Source organism: Mastigoproctus giganteus, chromosome 3 (assembly GCF_048544385.1).
Source record: "Mastigoproctus giganteus isolate SK-2022 chromosome 3, ASM4854438v1, whole genome shotgun sequence".
Classification (NCBI taxonomy): Eukaryota; Metazoa; Arthropoda; class Arachnida; order Uropygi; family Thelyphonidae; genus Mastigoproctus; species Mastigoproctus giganteus.
The window spans coordinates 193,966,730-193,985,941 of NC_143577.1; the positions used below are offsets into that span (position 1 = coordinate 193,966,730).

Genomic DNA, 19,212 nt, shown 5'->3' on the forward strand with positions numbered 1-19,212 from the left:
GCCTCTACTAATGCTAAAGATCCTGTTTCAGCAGCATAGCGTCACTAGTGTCCTTAACAACCCTGGGAACCTTTGTATCGTCTGCACTTGGACATTAAGCTTGATATACCATCATCAATATCATTTATAAATACAGAAAAGAACAATGGACCCAACACTGAACCCTGAGGGACTCCACTAATAACATTAGTCACAATGAGCAGTGTCCATTAATTACCACTCTGTCTTTTCACCCTCAACCAACCCTTTATCCATAGCAGCAATTTGCCTCAATGCCACACTGCTCCAATTTGTGCAGCAGTCTTCCATGTGCAACAATATGAAAGCCTTTCTAAGATCCAAGCATATAATATCAAAGTTATTCCCTGCATCCAGTTCCTTTGTGACTGCATCATAGTATCCAATCAAATTGGTCAGGCAAGACTTCCCTTAACAAAACCATGCTGTGTCCGAGCTATAACTGAAGTCTTGTCTAAATGATCTTGCAGTGCTTCTTTAACCAGTGCCTCCATTAATTTTCCTGAAACAGAAGTTAAACTCACAGGTCTATAATTACTAGTTCAGCCTTTGATCCTCCTTTGTGAATTAGGGTTGCATTTGCACATCTTCAATCTATGGAGATGTGCAAATGCAAACGAGCTTCTTTGGACTCCCCTGAGCCCAAAGAAGCTCTCATAATTATGGCAAAGAGTTCGCTTAGTTCCTTTGCTGTCTCCTTTAATATAACAGGATAGATCTCATCCACCACCCCGGGTGCCTTTTTTGTTTATCGTCAACAATTTCTCCTCCACTTTCTTCTCAAGTATTACAAAATCATCTGGCTCACTGCCTGAGTTTACTTCATCTCTGGCATTCCCCCTTCCTGAATAACTCCTCATGTGTGAATGTAAATGCAAAATACTCGTTTAGTTTGTTAGCCACCTGAACAGGATCATCAACTGTTGAACCATCAATATCCAGTGGACCGATATGATTCATCCTTTTCCTTCTAGAGTTTACATAGGTAAGGAACTCTTTTCTGTTTTTCTTTGCTTCCTTTGTCAAGGATTTCTCATAATCTGCCTTTGCCTGCCTAATCTCCTTTGTGACTTGGTTACAGACCAGCTTATATCTATCATAGGCTTCCATGTCACCCATTAATTTATATGTATCCCATGCATTTTTCTTCTCTGCCACATGTCTCATTAGTTCATTTGACATCCATTTAAGCCTAAACCTTGAACAATATTTCTTAGTTGGTATGTAAAGCCTAGTAGCTTCCCAGGTAAGTTCTTTAAATGCTTCCCATTTTGAATTTGCTGTTGGTAACATCATTAGTTGGTCCACTGTATAAAATTTAAATACAGTCTCAGACCATCGTAGTCGCCTTTACGAAAGCAAAAACCCTTCCCTTTACCCCCGATGGTAGTTACTTCTTTGAGTAAATCCCACTTCAGCACACTGTGATCCCTGCCACCTAGTGGTTCTTTTATCTGTAGATTCTTAATGCATTAAGAATCACTACCGATAATCAGATCAAGAGTTTGTTTGTTTGTTATTTGGTTTTTAGGAGCATTAGCAACTAATGCCATATCGCTCCGGGTTATGCGGTGGTCAATTCCTGACCTTTCCGCATCCTCCGTATTTGGTGGTGATGGGCTTGAAACCTGGTCTAATCAAGAAGTGTGCTACGCACTGCTGCTCCTTCCCACTTGGCTACAGAGGCGCCTCAGAACAAGAGTATTACTCCCTCTAGTTGTCTCCCGAACATGCTGATGTAGAAAACAATCATCGAATAAATTCACAAAAGCCTTGCTAGTGTATGAGTGACCAACTAACAAATTCCAATAAATATCTGGGAAATTAAAATCCCCCATTATAAGACTCTCTGATTTACTGGCCCACTCTATTTCCCTCTACAGTTTCTTATTATACTCATCAGAGTCATTATTCCTATAGCACACTCCTTCGCAATTTTGATCTCCCAATGCTTATGTCACACCGAACTGACTCGACACTGCACTGTCCAGTGATTTTTTTTTGGTAGTTGTTGGCGTATCGGCTTCTGTGGCTATAATGCACCTCCCAAGGTTTTTGCAGTACTTTGATCCAAGCCCGAAGCGGGATTCGAACCCGCGACCTTTGGGTTGCTAGGCAGGTACTTTACTCACCCGGCTAGCCCTGTCGGCGTGTCCACTGGCTTCACTTCCTTGGATTTTATGTGTTTCTTAACTAATAACCCCTCCTCCCTTCCTATCCTGTACACATTGTACTCCCCAAATTCCAGTTCTGCATTCCTTATATCTGTGTGACACCACGTCTCTGATATCCCAACAATATCTGCCTTTGATGTTTTGAGCAATACCTCAAATTCATCAAATTTTTTTACTAAACTCCTAGCATTGGTATACACGCAAGTATACATGCAAATATTCATATTCTTTGCTACCCTAACACAACCCATGTGTTTACTTGTACTGCAATGACTCCCAGTAGTCTCTGAAATATTCTGCATCTTGTTTTCCTGGCTGCTGCTCATTCCAATAGAAGCAGTGCAAGAATCACTTTCACCTCTGCTAGTGGCTACTGTTAATTTATTAGTCCTTGTTTCCCCCCCCCCCAAGCTAGCAGTTTTCCAACCCACCTAACACTGCCTCGATAGCATCAGCAAATATTCTTGCACCCTTTCTATTTAAGTGTATCCCATCCCTGTAGAAGCAGTCTCTCCTGTTAACAAGTACAGACCAGGCTAAACAGGCTCGTTCTTTACATTAAGATCTTGAATAGATTAAATTAACTGAATGTGAATGGCATTCTTCCTCTTGCTGAGACTACACATATGAGGAAACAAATTTAATCTGAGGAAGGATGGTTGCAAGACAGATGTGTGGAAGTTTGCTTTCAGCCAGGCTTCCATCTGTTGTTCTGGAAGTGGATGGTTTGAATAAATTCAAGGAAGAACCAGACAAATTCTTGGAGGGGTGTGCATGATGGGTGTAGGTTTTTTTTTTTTTGCTGATGCTATATTAGTTTGTCTTCTTGCATCATTTGCCATTACTACAACTACTGCCTTATGTAGCATAAACTAAAGTGGAAGCGAATTTGCTATTAAAAATTGACAATCAAGAATGTTCACTTTTTGGGAACTCAAAGTAAACCCAAAAGCATAACTTTCAATGAATTCCATAACTATTGTCATCTGACGAAGAAAAACAAATTTTTCAGTTTTAAAAAGTGAGCAAAAAATGTATATGTTTGAAAAATATATATGTAATAAATTGTAAATATACTGGTATTACTTCATGTCTTTCTAACTTTAAGCAAGATCTTTTAATTCAAGCTTAAAATTATTTAGTGCTTGAATTAAAAAGAATAAAAAGGATGATTGTTTAGTGCTTCAAGAGTCAACTTAACTTATATGCTGGAATACACAGTACCCGAAAAGACAATCACAAAAACAAAATCCATCCATAAAGGAAAAGATGTGGGGGACCTAGCCAGGGTTCGTGCCACTGCATTACTTCAGGATTATAAGGAATGAAGGGAAAGTTTCTAAGGAAAGAAAAAGAAAAAGAAAAAAAAAAAGACAGAAGAATATTAATAAGCCAATTATGCCATTACTTCTAATTTAGCTCTATTATACTTAATACGATATCCTGATTCAATGGACTGGTGGCATTCAATGGACATTAGTGTACAATAATTTTATATCAAAAGAGAAAAGTCTATGATTTGAATATAATTATTGATTACTAATAAGAGAATACAAATGCTCTATACTTCTTATACAATATTTTAACTGATTCATAAATGGATTTGGGATATTCATAACATACTTCACTAAGTTAGCAGTGATAGTGTTTTTAAAACCATAGGTTGCAGCAACTTCTCTGGATTATATAATTTTACAACACCAAATATACAGGGAAACCTTGTGGAACGCCCCATTAAATCAGTATGTATGTTCTAGCAGATTTACATCTTTCCTAAAAGTGAATACAGGCCTTCAGACCTGTATATAATACTCAAGATGCAGCCTAACCCTGACCTTGTACAAAGGGATAATAACCTCCTTATCCCTGCTAGCAAACTTTATGTATATCATTGATAATATTCATGTTTCCTTCTGACCTTAATCTTTTTGACTCAATTTCAATGTGTCTAGATTTTCAAAACAGAATTTTTTTTTCCAGTACTCAAATATTTCCATCTTGTAAAATATCAGTAAGTTTATTGTCCTAAACAGATTAATTTAGATTAGAAGCACAACTGAATCTCTTTTATCTGCCTTTTGGATGTCTAGGTGATTATTGTCTGCTAATCCACTGCAAGTCTGGCAGTGATCTATGTTATTCCTAATACCCTGTATATGATTCAAAAATATGGAGATTAATATTTCATAAGGTTGTCTGTATGAAAATACCTAAAAGGAAATTCAACAAAGTATTTTTGGATTCAAAGCACTGTTATCAACTTATATGATCAAGAACTTCTGAGGCAATTCCATTCAAGTATACATTGGCAGCCAATAAGCATAATATAAAGACAAGCAATAAGTTATATAAATATCTGTATCTTACTGCACAATTCTAAACATCCCATTTGGAATGTGACAGAATGGTATCCATAATAGATGTTTGATGGAGGTGAGGGGGGGAATGTACTGATGCTAAGTTTTCAAGTGAAAATGAACAGGAAAAAACAACTGATCAGATGCAGACTAGGCAAACATGGTGGCCAAATGATAGCTCTTTCATGGCTAACCCAACAATAACAAAAGTTCAAGATCATATGACTTAAGATGCTCAATAGAATGTTTTAATCCAAAATTGCCTCAAATTTATTTCACTTTATGTTTGTAGGGAAACAACTGCATTAAATACTAACCTTCAATAACTCAGTATATGCTTCATAAGCCTAGCTTCCTTGCATAGTTTTGTCAATTAGTATTCATCATCATCAGCCGTTTTTAATCCACTGCAGGATGAAGGTCTCTCCGTCAACTTTCCAGTTTCTTCTGTTTTGTGCAAAGGCCATCCATTTACTAGTCACAAACTTGTGAATTTCATCTGTCAATCTCTATTGTTGTCTTCCAGGTTTTCTTTTAGCTCCTCTTGGGTACCATTCTTTATTTTCTTAGTCCATCGGTCATAGTGTCTTCGAGCTGTGTTCTGCCCAAGTCCATTTCGGTTCTTTAGTTTTGATAAGAATGTCCTTTATTTGTGTTTACTGCCTAATCCATGCATTTCTCTTCTTCTCTAACAGTCTGATTCCTAATATAATTCGTTCCATTCTTTGCTGTGTAGTTTTCAGCTTCTCTTCCATTCTTTCGGTGAGTGCCCAAGTTTCACTTCCATAAGTCATGGTGGGAAGTATATATTGGTTCATGATTTTACATTTCAGACAAATCGGGATATCTGTAGTACTATTACTGATCAACTTGTAGCTGTTGTTGGCTTCAGTATCTTTCATCACTGTGTAATGTAACTTTCCCATACCATCTTTTTCTGCTCCTCATTCAGTCCTGTCCAGGGTTCAGTAGAAGTTATTTTATTGCATTTATGTGTACAAACTTAAATGCAATAAAAACTTATGTACTGTAAATCAGCAAAATAAGTCCTCAATATTTTGTTTTTCCTCCTCAAGCTGTAATTACAGCCTTGCAACGATCTGGCATAGAGTTAATCAACTTCTGGATATACGGTTGCCCAATTTCGTGGTACTACACCCTTACAATGCTCTCCTGCAGCTGAATCTTACTTGTTGGCTTCTTCTGAGCAATTTTAGATGACATTATGTACCAGCAATTTTCAATAGGGTTTAAATCTGACTATTGCTGGGCCAGTCCAACACTGTAATGCCAGCATTTCTGAGGTATGACTGCACCTTAAGGGAGAAAAACGAGGGAAAACAATGGTATAAGTATGTTTTAAGCCTTGTGAGACAAGAAGACAAACTCATCATTAAATCTAAATAGCATAAAACTTACCAATTTTGCTGTGTGGCACGGTGCCGAATCCTGTTGAAAAATGTAGTTTTGGATGTCTGTGTGGTGATCCCTAATAACGGGTTTCAGGCACTCCTCCAAGATAGCAATGTAGGTTTCTGCATTCACCGTTCCGTTAATAAACTTAATTTGCCCCATCCCTTTGCTTGTTATGCATCCCCAGACCATCTGGCTGGTGGGGAACTTTACAATTGGTGTTATGCAGTCAGGATGGTATGCTTCTGATTTTTATCTTCTGACATATCGCTTCCCATCCGAGCCATGCAGGTTGAATTTCCATTTGTCAGAAAAGATGAGTGTTCCATTGCTCTTTTGTCCACATAACATGCATTTTAGCCCAAGCAAGTTGCTTCTTCCGCATTTGTTGGGTCAACAAAGGCTTCTTCTTGGGCTGATAGGCATGCAGACCATATTCTGAAAGCTGTCTTTGGACAGTTTGTGCACTTGTTTCAACACCAGAGGCCATCTCAAAGTCCAGTTTTAGATCAGGAGCACTAGCATGGTGATTACAAAGGCATAGCCTTTTCAAATATTGATCTTGGGAAGGCATAGTCACTCTTATGGCTTAATCTAGGTCTTCTCTTCACACCACCAGTTTCATGCTTTAATTTCAGCACCCAGGATACTGTTGACTGGTGGCAGCCTATTTTATCAGCGATAGCATGCATAGAAACCTTTCCTGGGACAGAGCAACAGCTACACTGTTTTTTCTTGATGTCAACTGAACATATGAAGCCATGCTTACACCTCCGCAAAACAGGATACTAATGAGCGTGTATACCCTTCGAACACTGTATTTATAGAAACTGCTGATGCGACACATTGCAATTACTGTCTGATGCAATACCTTTGCTTTGCGACAAACAAAATGATGGTAATCAAACAATATCTTATACGTTTCATTACAAATGTTACTTTTTTTAAGGTGATGCAAGTTTTGTCCACCACTGTATATGCATCCCATGCATTTTTCTCCTCTACCACAAGCTTCATTAGTTTATCTAACATTCATTTAGCTCTGTCTCGAATTTAGCTCTATTTCCAACTTCTTAGTTGGAAATCCTGTTTGAGGGTTAGAGGTTAGTAGCTTCTGTGTTTGATAAAAGCCAGGTTGCATCTATATTTACTTCTCTGAATGCTTGCCACTCAAAATTTACTTTTGGTAACTTCATCAGTAGGTTCCACTGCACAGAATTTAAAAATTGTCGACACCACCTTAGTTACCTTTACAAAAGAAAAGCCCCCTTTCCTTGCTCTTCGATAGTAGTTACATCTTTAAGGAAATCCTACATCAATACACTGTGATCAGTGCCATCTAGTGGGTCTTTTATCTGCAGATTCTTAAAGCAAGAAGTCACTGCTAATGCTTATGGCACACCAAACTGGCTCAACATTGCACTGGCTACCCATGTCCACTGGATGCACTGCCTTAGGCTTTGTGCACTTCTCAAACTAAGAGCATAAACCCTCCCCACACACACAGGTCCTCTGTCCTTTCTGTACACATTGTACTCCGCATATTCAAATTCTGAATCCCCTATGTGATTCAGAATTTGAATATATTACTGTGCCCAATAATCCAATAATGCGTGCATTTGATGACTTGACCAGTACTTCAAATTCATTAAATTTATTTACTATGCTCTATTCCAGCAGTTCCCAACCTTTTTTTTTGAGTTGTGAACCCCTTTCACCATAATATTTTTAATGCGAACCACTAAGCCTATATTCTCTGAAATCTTATAATATTTCTGAATTTTTATTATAAAATATTTCCAGTACTATGTTTTTATAAGCGACATAGCGTAATAATAAAAATTATTATTAAGCATTAATTTATACTTTGTAAAGCAGTTATTAATCAGTCCAAACTAGATTTCGAACAGGCTATGAGTAAAAATTTGCTTCTTGTCCAAATGGTAGACAAACATTCTGGTCTCTTGCCAAAGCTATTGGCCGCAATTTTTTGCCCATCTCTGTCAAAACCAGATGGTTCTGTTGCCACATCAGCCAAAGATAACTTGCTAGCATCCTATTTTTCTTCTAACTCATGTATTGAAGATGTACACTCCATTCAATGCCTCCTGTGGTTTTCCATCAAAAGGATGTCAGAAGGATTTTGATGAATTCTGATGCTAAGAAAGCTCCAGGTCCTGATGGCATTTCTCCACTTGTTCTCAAAACCTGTGTCCCTGAACTTACTCCTGTTTTGTGTAGTCTTTTTTCACTTTCTTATTCCAAAGGTGTTTTTCCTTCTACTTGGAAATTTGCTCATATCCAGCCAGTTCCTAAAAAAAGGGTGAGAAATCTCTTCCATCCAATTATTGTCGCATTGCAATTACTTCTACTTTTTCCAAAGTAATGGAGAAATCAATTAACTGCCAACTCTTAAACTATCTGGAAATCTTTCATCTGATCAATGATCACCAGTATGGATTTCATCAGTGTCAATCCACTGGTGATATTCTGGCTTATGTTATCCATCTAAGGAAGAAATTCAATGGAAAAGTTTGGTGAAACTAAAACCATTGTTCTTGACATTTCAAAGGCTTTTTAATGTGTTTGGCATAAAGGTCTTCTAAATAAGCTTCCATCCAATGGTTTTCCAGCTGGTTTTTTTTTTTTTTTTTTTTTTGTAATTGGGTATCATTTTCTCTCTGACTGCTCAATGCGGGTGATGGTAGATGGCTCTCTGTCTTCTAACTTCTCCACTAATGCTGGTGTTCCCCAAGGTTCAGTTCTTTCTTCCACTCTTTTCCCCTTGTATATTAATGACCTTATTTCATTGACCAGAAATCCTATCCATAGTTTTGGTGATGTTAGCACATTGCATTCTGCCTTTCAGTTTGAGAAACCTTGCCCTACTCAAACAGCTTCAGCTTCTCAAGTATCCACTGCCAAATCCTTAAATGCTGATCTCCAGGTAATTCTCTAGCTGGGCAAAGATAACTTAATTTCAATCCTTCTAAAACTCAGTCCTGCCATATATCTCACAAAAAAGATTCTTCTGCTCTTATGCTTATCTTTGTGACGCTCCGATTTCGAGGCAAGATCTCAGGGGATTACCCTGATTTCTAATCTCTCTCTCTCTCTTGGCATAAAGCACATTGCAAATATTGCTTCCTCTGCATCTAAAAAACTGTTTTCTCTTTTGCACTTGGCTTTACTTTTCTTCTAAACAGTTGTTGATTCTGTAGAAATCGCAAATCCGGCCTACCATGGAATATTGTTCCCACATCTGGGGCGAAACCGAAACCTCTCTCAGGCTCCTAGATTCCATTCAAAAGAGGGCAGTTATGTTAATTAATGTCTCATCTCTAACAGTCTCTCCACTCTCTGTCTCATAGACTTTCTGTCTCTGCTGCATGCCTTTTCTATAGATACTTCCATGGGCACTCTTCTGAATTGGCTTCTATAATTCTCGCTATCTCTTTCAAAGCAGTCCGAATGTGTGCCGCAACCAGTCAACCTCCTTTTACTGTCCAAGTTGAAACTCACAGAACCAACTTTTCTTCTTCTTCATTTATTCATTCAACTTCTGTTTTCTGGAGCAACCTTCCTTCATACGTATTTCATGAAAATTGCAATCTACAAAAGTTCAAGTCTAAGTACTATGGTATAAGTACTATAGGTTCTAAAAAAAAAAAATACCTATACATAACAATGGTCCTTGAGAATGAAAAAAAATTGTGTGGAAAACATATTTATTTAACATGATATATTTAATATATTTATTTAATTTTATTTTACTTTATTGTTTATTATTAGTTATATTTTGTAGTTTACAATAATATACCTATGTAAATCTAAGCAGATGCCATTACAGAATTTTTAGTGTGAACCCCTTGGAACACTTTCGAGAACCCCCAGGGGTTCGTGAACCACCGGTTGGGAACTGCTGTTCTATTCTAATACTCATAACCTGATTTACAAATTTTAACAAAATTAATCACCATCAGATTACTCATTATAAAATTTAAAATCTGTGAAGTACTTTTAATTTTCTTACCATATGAAATTGAAGCTGCTTTGGGTTATGATGGCATTCAATACTAAAGCACCGCTTGTGGTGAACAAGGTTCATAATTTCACTCCACCTAAAAATATGATGTTTTTTAATTTCTTTTCTCAAAAAGATTTAGAAAAACTATCAAAATAAAGCTGCTTAATGCATCAAACAAAGATTTATATAAGAAGTAGAATCAAATGGAAATAATTGTATTCTTTTACATTACAAAGTAACTCCTACGCCAGTGTTTTCCAAACTGTGTTCCATGGAACACTAGTTTTCCGTGAAAAATCGTAATTAATAATTAAAAAAATAAATAAATAAACAAATTTTGCAAATTTGTAGTGTACACCACTTTTGTAACATTATAATGTTTAACATTTTTTTTCGGTTATTAATACACTAGCATAGACTAATAATCAAGTAGACTGCATAACACTATTTTGGCGGGCTTTTGCATAGAAATGTATGTGTAGGAGAAATGACACCTATGAAAAGCAGCAATGAATGTAGTGATCTAATATGCCATTTATATGCAATTTAGCCTGGAGTTCACGGGTTGAAGGAGAGGAGGAAGCGAACCAATATCAAAACTAAACTCACTTCCTTGTATAATTTTTTTTGATAATTATTAGTACTGTATTTCGAAATATTATTATTAAAATATGTGATCGTGGATTTGTAGTTGAAAAAGGAACTTTAAAACGAGAAGAAAAGTAATTCTAGCAATGCAACTGTGGTCAATGAAGATGAAAACAATATTGTAACACTTCAAAGTGAGGCAGCCTTCTAGTTTCCAAAAATCCAAAGTGAAAAAACAGGAACCAACTAATAAAAGACCATTCGAAATGAAAGTGTAGTAGTAGTAGTAGTGGCATGTGATGAAAGAAAGCAAGAGTATGAGCTTATGCAACATCAGCCAAAAAAAAAAAAAAAAAAAATTCACACAACCATTCCCTCTATATGTTTGTCCAGTTCTTCCTTAAATTTATTTAACCTATCAACTTCCACAATGACACGTGGAAGTTTGTTCCAGCAATTAACCACCCGCTGGCTAAAGGCAAATTTCTGAACATCTATTCTACATCTGTCTTTCCTTAATTTGAATTTATGCCCTGTTAGGTTCGTAATCTGAACAAGTGGAAGAATCCCTTCAGAATTCAGCGTTCTCAATCCATTCAAGGCCTTATACATCTCAATCATATCACCATGCAGGTGCCTAGTCTCCAGCCATTGCAATTTGCAGAACTTAAGACTCTATTGGTAAGAGGATCCCTTCATTCACCTCACCAATCTTGTTGCCCTTCTTTGTACATGCTCAAGCAAATCGACATCCTTCCTAAAATGAGGCTTCCAGACCTGTATGCAGTACTCAAGGCATGGCCTGACTATTGCCTTATACAGAGGAATAATCACCTCCTTTTCCCTGCTAGCAAAATTCCTATATATCATTGACAAAACCCATGACAAAACCCATGACCTGCCCTGGCAGCCTGTCTACACTGCTCAGAAAACTTCATATCTGACTGCACAATTACTGCCAGGTCTTTTTCATTTTCTACCATCTTAAGTGTAGTACCACTTAAGATGTGTAGTAGTACCACATAGTTGGTACATTTCTCTGGGGTTACTTCTATCCATATGCAGTACTTGGCATTTGTCAAGGTTAAACTTCAGTTCCCACTTCTCAGCCCATCTGCCCAAATTTTCTAGATCCTGTTGCACTAGTACACTGTCATTAACAACCCTGCCAACCTTTGTATCATCTGCAAACTTCGACACTAAGCCTGATATATCTTTATCAATATCATTGATAAATATACAAAACAACAGTGGACCCAACATCGAACCCTGTTGGACTCCACAAATAACATTAGTCCACGAACAGCAGCACCCATTGATTACCACCCTCTGTCTTCTCCCACTCAACCATCCTTTTATCCATTGTAGCGACTTACCCTTAATACCATTCTGTTCCAATTTGTACAGCAGTCTTCCATGGACAACAGTGTCTTGTAAAAATATGTAATATAAAATACAGTACACCAGTTTTTTATATCAAATGTTAATTATTACTCATTTATTGCACTAATCACAAAACACAGTCAGTAATATAACAAAATTAATATCGGGTTTTAAAGTACTAGTTCCAATTCCTAAAACGTCATGTAAATGTGGGTCAGTTAGACATGATCGTATTCTTGATTTTACATATTCCATTTTTTAAAAGGTCTGCTCACATGTATATCTGAGCAGACCTTTTCAAAATCTGAAAACTGATGTTACCTTTCTTGCAAAATTTTTAATATTTGGACAATTTGACTCAGATAATGTTGAATAAAACTGAATTAGATTTTCATTTATAAATATTCTATTCAGTGCATTATTAGATTGAAGGTCTGCCAACTCTAATTGTAAATTCTCATCAACATTGTTGACAGGTACGTCAAATGGATTTTGAAAAAGTTCAAACACCTTTGAATTATTTTTAAAATCAGAAAATCTAGCCGCAAAATTTTCCTGCAACAAACTAAAGTTTTGAAAAAAATTTTCAGTGGAAAAATTACAAATAGGTATATTTTTAGAAAGTTATTGCAACATGGAAAATGTGAAAAATTATTCCGAAATAAGTTCAAAAACTCACTTCAACACCTTACCGCGACTCAACCATAGTACTTAAGTTACATTAAATTGCCTTGGTTATAAGACATGTAGACATACACTAATAATAATAAGCAAGTTAAAAATACCACAAAACATTAACTAGACATTTACCATTAACAGACTTTTATTTAAAAACAAAATCCATTCTTTGGTTTTTATTTGTTGAAAATCGGAAGAATATACGTGATAATCGGAATAATTAATACGTACTGTAATATGTACATACTAACTAGTTGACATTTCTGTTCACTGACATTTGTGGGTGGGGGTTAAAATTTAAAACAGTGAAAAGATAAGCAATCAATAACAAAGAACAAGCAACACACACACAATTTCAAGTAACATGATACGTGCAAGTGAGAATGGAGTAACGAGTTACAAAGTTATAAAAATAGCCATGAAGAGAAGATCTGAAAATTAATTTTTTATATGATTGAATATTTCACGGAAGTGTAAACACATTTCACCATAATAACCCACAGAATTCCAGCTGTCGGTATTACCGCAAATTCAATAAGATTCAGTTTACTATCCGTTTATGATAGATTTCACTAACAGAAAACCCAATAAACAGGTGATTGCTAATTGTTTTTATTGTTTTATGGTTGTGACCTAGAGAATTTTGACCGAACCACGTGGTAATGTCGGAGACAATCGTAGGGTAATCTCCAGTGCTGCAGTCTCCTGCCCCGATTAAACGGCATGATGTCCCAATTAAGCGAAGTAAAGCCTGGCTATTTTCTCGATTAGTTTCTGTTTTTTTAAGATTTGCCCCAAATAAACAGCTGTGCTGATTAACCGGTGGCCCATAATAACCGGAATCCACTGTATATCATTTTGTCTAGAAATCGGAGTGTCACCAAAGATAGGCATAGGAGCAGAAGAATCCTTTTTGCGAGATATAAGACAAGACTGAGTTTTAGTACGATTGAAATCGACTAAGTTGACTTTGCTGCACTGAAGAATTACCTGAAGACCAGCATTTAAGGAACTGGTAGCAGATTTTTGAGAATTTGAAGCTGATTGAATAGGTCAAGGTTTCTCAAAATGGAAAGTGGAATGCAATGTGCTATCATTGGCAAAACTATGGATAGGATTTCCAGTCAATGGAAGAAGGTCATTAATATACAAGAGGAAAAGAGTGGGGGAAAGAACTAAACCTTGGGGGGACACACTGGCATTAGTGGAGAAGTTAGAAGACAGAGAGCCATCTACCATCACCCTCAGTGAGCGATCAGAGAGAAAACTGGATAACTAATTACAAAAAACCGTTGGCAAACCATAAGATGGAAGTTTGTTTAGAAGACCTTTATGCCAAACACAACCGAAAGCCTTTGAGATGTCAAGAGCAACTATTTGTGTTTCACCGAACCTTTCCATTGAATTAGTCCATAAATGGGTAATATCAACAGTGGATCAGCACTGGCGGAATCCATACTGGTGATCATTGATCAGACAGAAGGTTTCTAGGTAGTTTAAGAGTTGGCGGTTAATTGATTTCTCCATTACTTCAGAAAGAATAGAAGTGATTGCAATGGGACGATAATTGGATGAGAGGGATTTGTCACCCTTTTTAGGAACTGGCTGGATATGAGCAAATTTCCAAGCAGAAGGAAAAACACCTTTGGAATAAGAAAGTGAAAAAAGGCGGCAAAGAATAGGAGTAAGTTCAGGAGCACAGGTTTTGAGAACAAGTGGAGAAATACCATCGGGACCTGGAGCTTTCTTAGCATCAAGATTCGTCAAAATCCTTCTGACATCCTTTTGACGGAAGACCACAGGAGGCACTGAATGGAGCATGTTAGGAATAGTGGGAGGAGTTTTACCAAGATCATTAATACATGAGTTGCAAGAAAAATGGGACGCTAACAGGTCAGCTTTATCCTTGGTTGAAGTGACAACAGAACCATCTGGTTTGGACAGAGGTGGGAGCAGAGATTGCTAAAAGTTGCGGCCAATAGCTTTGGCAAGAGACCAGAATGCTCGGCTATCATTAGGGCAAGAAGCAAGTTTTCTACTCTTAGCCTGTTCAAACTCTAGTTTGGACTGATTAATAACTGCTTTACAATTGTTGCGAGCTTTGGTGTAGGCAGAAAATGAAACTGAAGAATTAAAAACAAGCCAATTATGATATGCAACGTTCTTCTCTTGAACAGCCTTAGCATATTTATTGGAAAACCAAGGTTTAGATAAAGGACGAGATTTTAAAGTGGAGTGTGGGATAAAGGATTCCATTCCTGCAAGAATAATTTCACTGACACAATCTGAGCAAACGTTGACAGCAGAAGTTTTGAAACAGTAATCCGACCAAGGAAAAGAAGAAAAAAAAATCTCGCAGGTCATCCCATTTTGTATTCTTGTAATGCCAAACAACACGAGGTTGGGAATAGCCATGAGATAAAGGCTCCATTGGAGAAGAGACAATCACCAAGTTTGATCTGAAGTGCCTAAAGCACCTCTCACTTCAACCGTGTACTGAGAAGGGTTGTTTGTGAGAAACAGATAAAGCGCATTGGCTGTATGGTTAGGATTGTCCAGTATTCTTGCAGGTAAATGAACAATCTGTGCAAGGTCATTAGTAATTGCAAAAGCCTCAGCATCTCGACCAGCTGGGTCAGCGTGACTAGAAAACGGAAGCCAGGTGGGTCGGAAAACTGCTAGCTTGGGGGGAGACAAAGACCAATACATTGACAGTAGCCACTGGCAGAGGTGAAAGAGATTCTTGCACTGCTTCTATTAGAATGAGCAGAAGCCTGAAAAACAAGATGCATGATATTTCAGAGACTGCTGGGAGCCATTGCGGTACAAGTAAACACATGGGTTGTGTTAGGGTAGCTAAGAATAGAAACAGGTGCAGGTATACTTGCGTGTACACCAATGCTAGGAGTTTAGTAAATAAATTTGATGAATTTGAGGTATTGCTCAAAACATCAAAGGCAGATATTGTTGGGATATCAGAGACGTGGTGTCACACAGATATAAGGGATGCAGAACTGGAATTTGGGGAGTACGTCTACAGAAAGGATAGGAAGGGGGGAGGGGTTATGCTATTAGTTAAGAAACATAAAAACCAAGGAAGTGAAGCCAGTCGACATCACTGGACAGTGCAGTGTTGAGTCAGTTAGGTGTGACATAAGCATTGGGAGATCAAAATTGAATAGGAGTGTGCTATAGGCCTAATGACTCTGATGAGTATAATAAGAAACTGTACAGGGAAATAGAGTGGGCCAGTAAATCAGAGAGTCTTATAATGGGAGATTTTAATTTCCCAGATATTAACTGGAATTTGGGGGCTGGTCACTCACACACTAGCAGGGCTTTTGTGGATTTATTGGATGATTGTTTTCTACATCAGCATGTTCGGGAGGCAACTAGATGGAGTAATACTCTTGATTTGATTATCAGCAGTGATTCTTCATGCATTAAGAATCTGCAGATAAATGAACCACTAGGTGGCAGTGATCACAGTGTGGTGAAGTGGGATTTACTCAAAGGGGTAACTACCATTAGGGGTAAAGGGAAGGGTTATTGCTTCCGTAAAGGCGACTATGATGGACTGAGACAGTATTTAAATTCTATACAGTGGGACCAACTGATGATGTTACCAACAGCAAATTCAAAATGGGAAGCATTCAAAGAATTAATCTTGGAAGCTACTAGGCTTTACATACCAACTAAGAAATATTGTTCAAGGTTTAGGCCAAAATGGATGTCAGATGAACTAATGAGGCATATGGCAGAGAAGAAAAATGCATGGGATACTTACAAATTAACACATGACACAGAAGCCTATGATAGATACAAGTTGATATGCAACCAAGTTACAAAGGAGGTTAGGCAGGCGAAGGCAGATTACGAGAAATCCTTGGCAAGGGATGCAAAGAAAAACAGCAAAGAGTTCTTTACTTATGTAAACTCTAGAAGGAAGGGGATAAATCAGATTGGTCCACTTGATATTGATGGGTCAACTGTTGATGACCCTGCTCAGGTAGCTAACAAACTAAATGAATATTTTGCATCGACATTCACACATGAGGAGTTATTCAGCGAGGGGAATGCCAGAGGTATATTCAACTCTAGCAGTAAGCTACAGAATCTTGAAATAACTGGAAGTAAAGTGGAGGAGAAACTGTTGAAGATAAACACAAGAAAGGCACCCGGGGTGGATGGGATCTATCCAGTTATATTAAAGGAGGCAGCAAAGGAAGTAAGCAAACCCTTAGCCATAATTATGAGAGCTTCCTTGGACTCAGGGGAGGTACCCATAGACTGGAAATGTGCAAATGTGACCCCAATTCAAAAAGGAGGATCAAAGGCTGACACAAGTAATTATAGACCTGTTAGTTTAACTTCTGTTCCAGGAAAATTAATGGAGGCACTGGTTAAAGAAGCACTGCAGGATCATTTAGACAAGATTTCAGTTATAGCTCGGACACAGCATGGTTTTGTTAAGGGGAAGTCTTGCCTGACCGATTTGATTGGATATTATGATGCAGTCACAAAAGAACTGGATGCAGGGAATAGCTTTGATATTATATACTTGGATCTTAGAAAGGCTTTTGATACTGTTGCACATGGAAGACTGCTACACAAATTGGAGCAGTGTGACATTGGAGGCAAATTGCTGCTATGGATAAAGGGGTGGTTGAGGGGGGGGGGAAGACAGAGAGTGGTAATCAATGGACACTGCTCATCGTGGACTAATGTTATTAGTGGAGTCCCTCAGGGCTCAGTGTTGGGTCCATTATTGTTTTCTGTATTTATAAATGATATTGATGATGGTATATCAAGCTTAATGTCCAAGTTTGCAGACGATACAAAGGTTGGCAGGGTTGTCAAGGACACTACTGACACTATGCTGCTGCAACAGGATCTGGAAAGGTTGAGCAGATGGGCTGAGAGGTGGCAAATGAAGTTTAACATTGACAAATGTAAAGTACTACACATGGGAAACAGCAACCCCAGAGCAACGTATCAACTCTGTGGTACTACACTGACAGTGGTAGAGAATGAAAGGGACTTGGGGGTGGTTGTGCAGGCAGATATGAAGTTCTCTGAGCAGTGCAGATGGGCTGCAAGAGTAGCTCATGGAGTATTGTCAATGATATACAGGAATATTTCAGCAGGGATAAGGAGGTGATTATTCCATTGTATAAGGCAATGGTCAGGCCACACCTAGAGTACTGTATACAGGTCTGGAGGCCTCATTTCAAGAAGGATGTAGAGCTGCTGGAACGAGTACAGAGAAGGGCAACAAGATTAGTGAATGGAACAAAGGGGTGCTCTTACGAAGAAAGGCTTAAGTTTTGCAAATTACAGTGTCTGGAGACTAGGCACCAGCGAGGTGATCTGATAGAGGTGTATAAAGCCTTGAATGGTTTAAGCATGCTCAATGCTGATGGGATTCTTCCTCTAGCTCAGAAAAATCACCTGAGAGGGCATAAATTCAAATTGAGGAAAGACAGATGTAAGATAGACGTGAGGAAATTTGCCTTTAGCCAGCAGGTGGTTGGTTGGTGGAACAGCCTTCCATCCCTTGTGGTGGAGGTTGATAGCCTAAATAAGTTTAAGGCTCAGCTGGACAGGTATTTTGAACCAACAGAGGGGTGAGGTGGAAGTGGGTTTTTTTTTTTTTTTTTTTTTTGGCTGATGCTGCATAAGCTTGCTTTCTTGCATCAAATGCCTCTACTAATGCTAATGCTATATCACTGTTCATGTCTCCAAAAACAGTCAGTACCATGTATTAGCTGATGGTACACCCTAAAATGTTTGGGCTTTGTTGATGAAGGACAGCTTACACTTTATTAGATTGGTTTCAGGTTAGAAGTGATTACCACCTCCCTTCCCTATTATAACTCATCACATCATGAAGCACACTAAATAGCTGTTTCTTCCTGATTTATAGTGGGGTCAGTAGGATACTACCTGTCTTAAATGTTTGCTTCATCTTGTTTGTCACCATAGGTTTCTGAGGTTTATTGCAACAACTGATCCAAGTGGTGGCTTTAGCTTTCAGCCAAAGTTAATCACTTGGAAGTCTGAAATGCTAATGAAACTGATTTTCCTGTCTTACTTATTGGTTGAGTGGGGCAAATTTCAGCAAACTTTGGTTATTTGCAACAGCCAAATCCTCTGTTTGCATCTGCAAGTAAGTGGGACTGTTAGGAACTTTGGTTATATTCCCACTGCGAAAGTTCCAAAAACACAATGCCTAATATATTGGAGGTCACTATCCAGGTGTGAATTAATGAGCAAGGTTATGTGACACCCACATTATACAGAAGAGCTATGATACTAAACAATACTAGGTGGAGGTACGAAGTTTCCAGCATCATGTTTGGCTTCCAGAACAAAGGCTTTGCCTCCATCTCTTCTGTCAAGTAGAATGAGTAATGTCTTTTGAGTCACAAAGGGTATCAAGGCGAGGGTCAACGTTCCTTACATTTTACAGGTACAGCTTTAAAGCAGTTTTTTCCAGACTGGCTGCCACATAATTTGTTAGACTATCTAACATTCAGCAGACAGTGATACTAAGTCACTAGCCAGAGACTGC

At 38.0% G+C, this 19,212-nt stretch overlaps 1 protein-coding gene across 1 annotated transcript in view; it reads right to left on the bottom strand.

Moving 5' to 3' along the window:
- The window catches only part of Pez (protein tyrosine phosphatase non-receptor pez), a 297,962-nt gene that overhangs the window by 176,910 nt on the left and 101,840 nt on the right, over positions 1-19,212 (bottom strand). Inside the window, exon 8 of the mRNA XM_090370791.1 lies at positions 9,996-10,083. Coding sequence (XP_090226917.1) covers positions 9,996-10,083 — 88 coding nt within the window. The remainder of the gene's footprint in view (positions 1-9,995; positions 10,084-19,212) is intronic.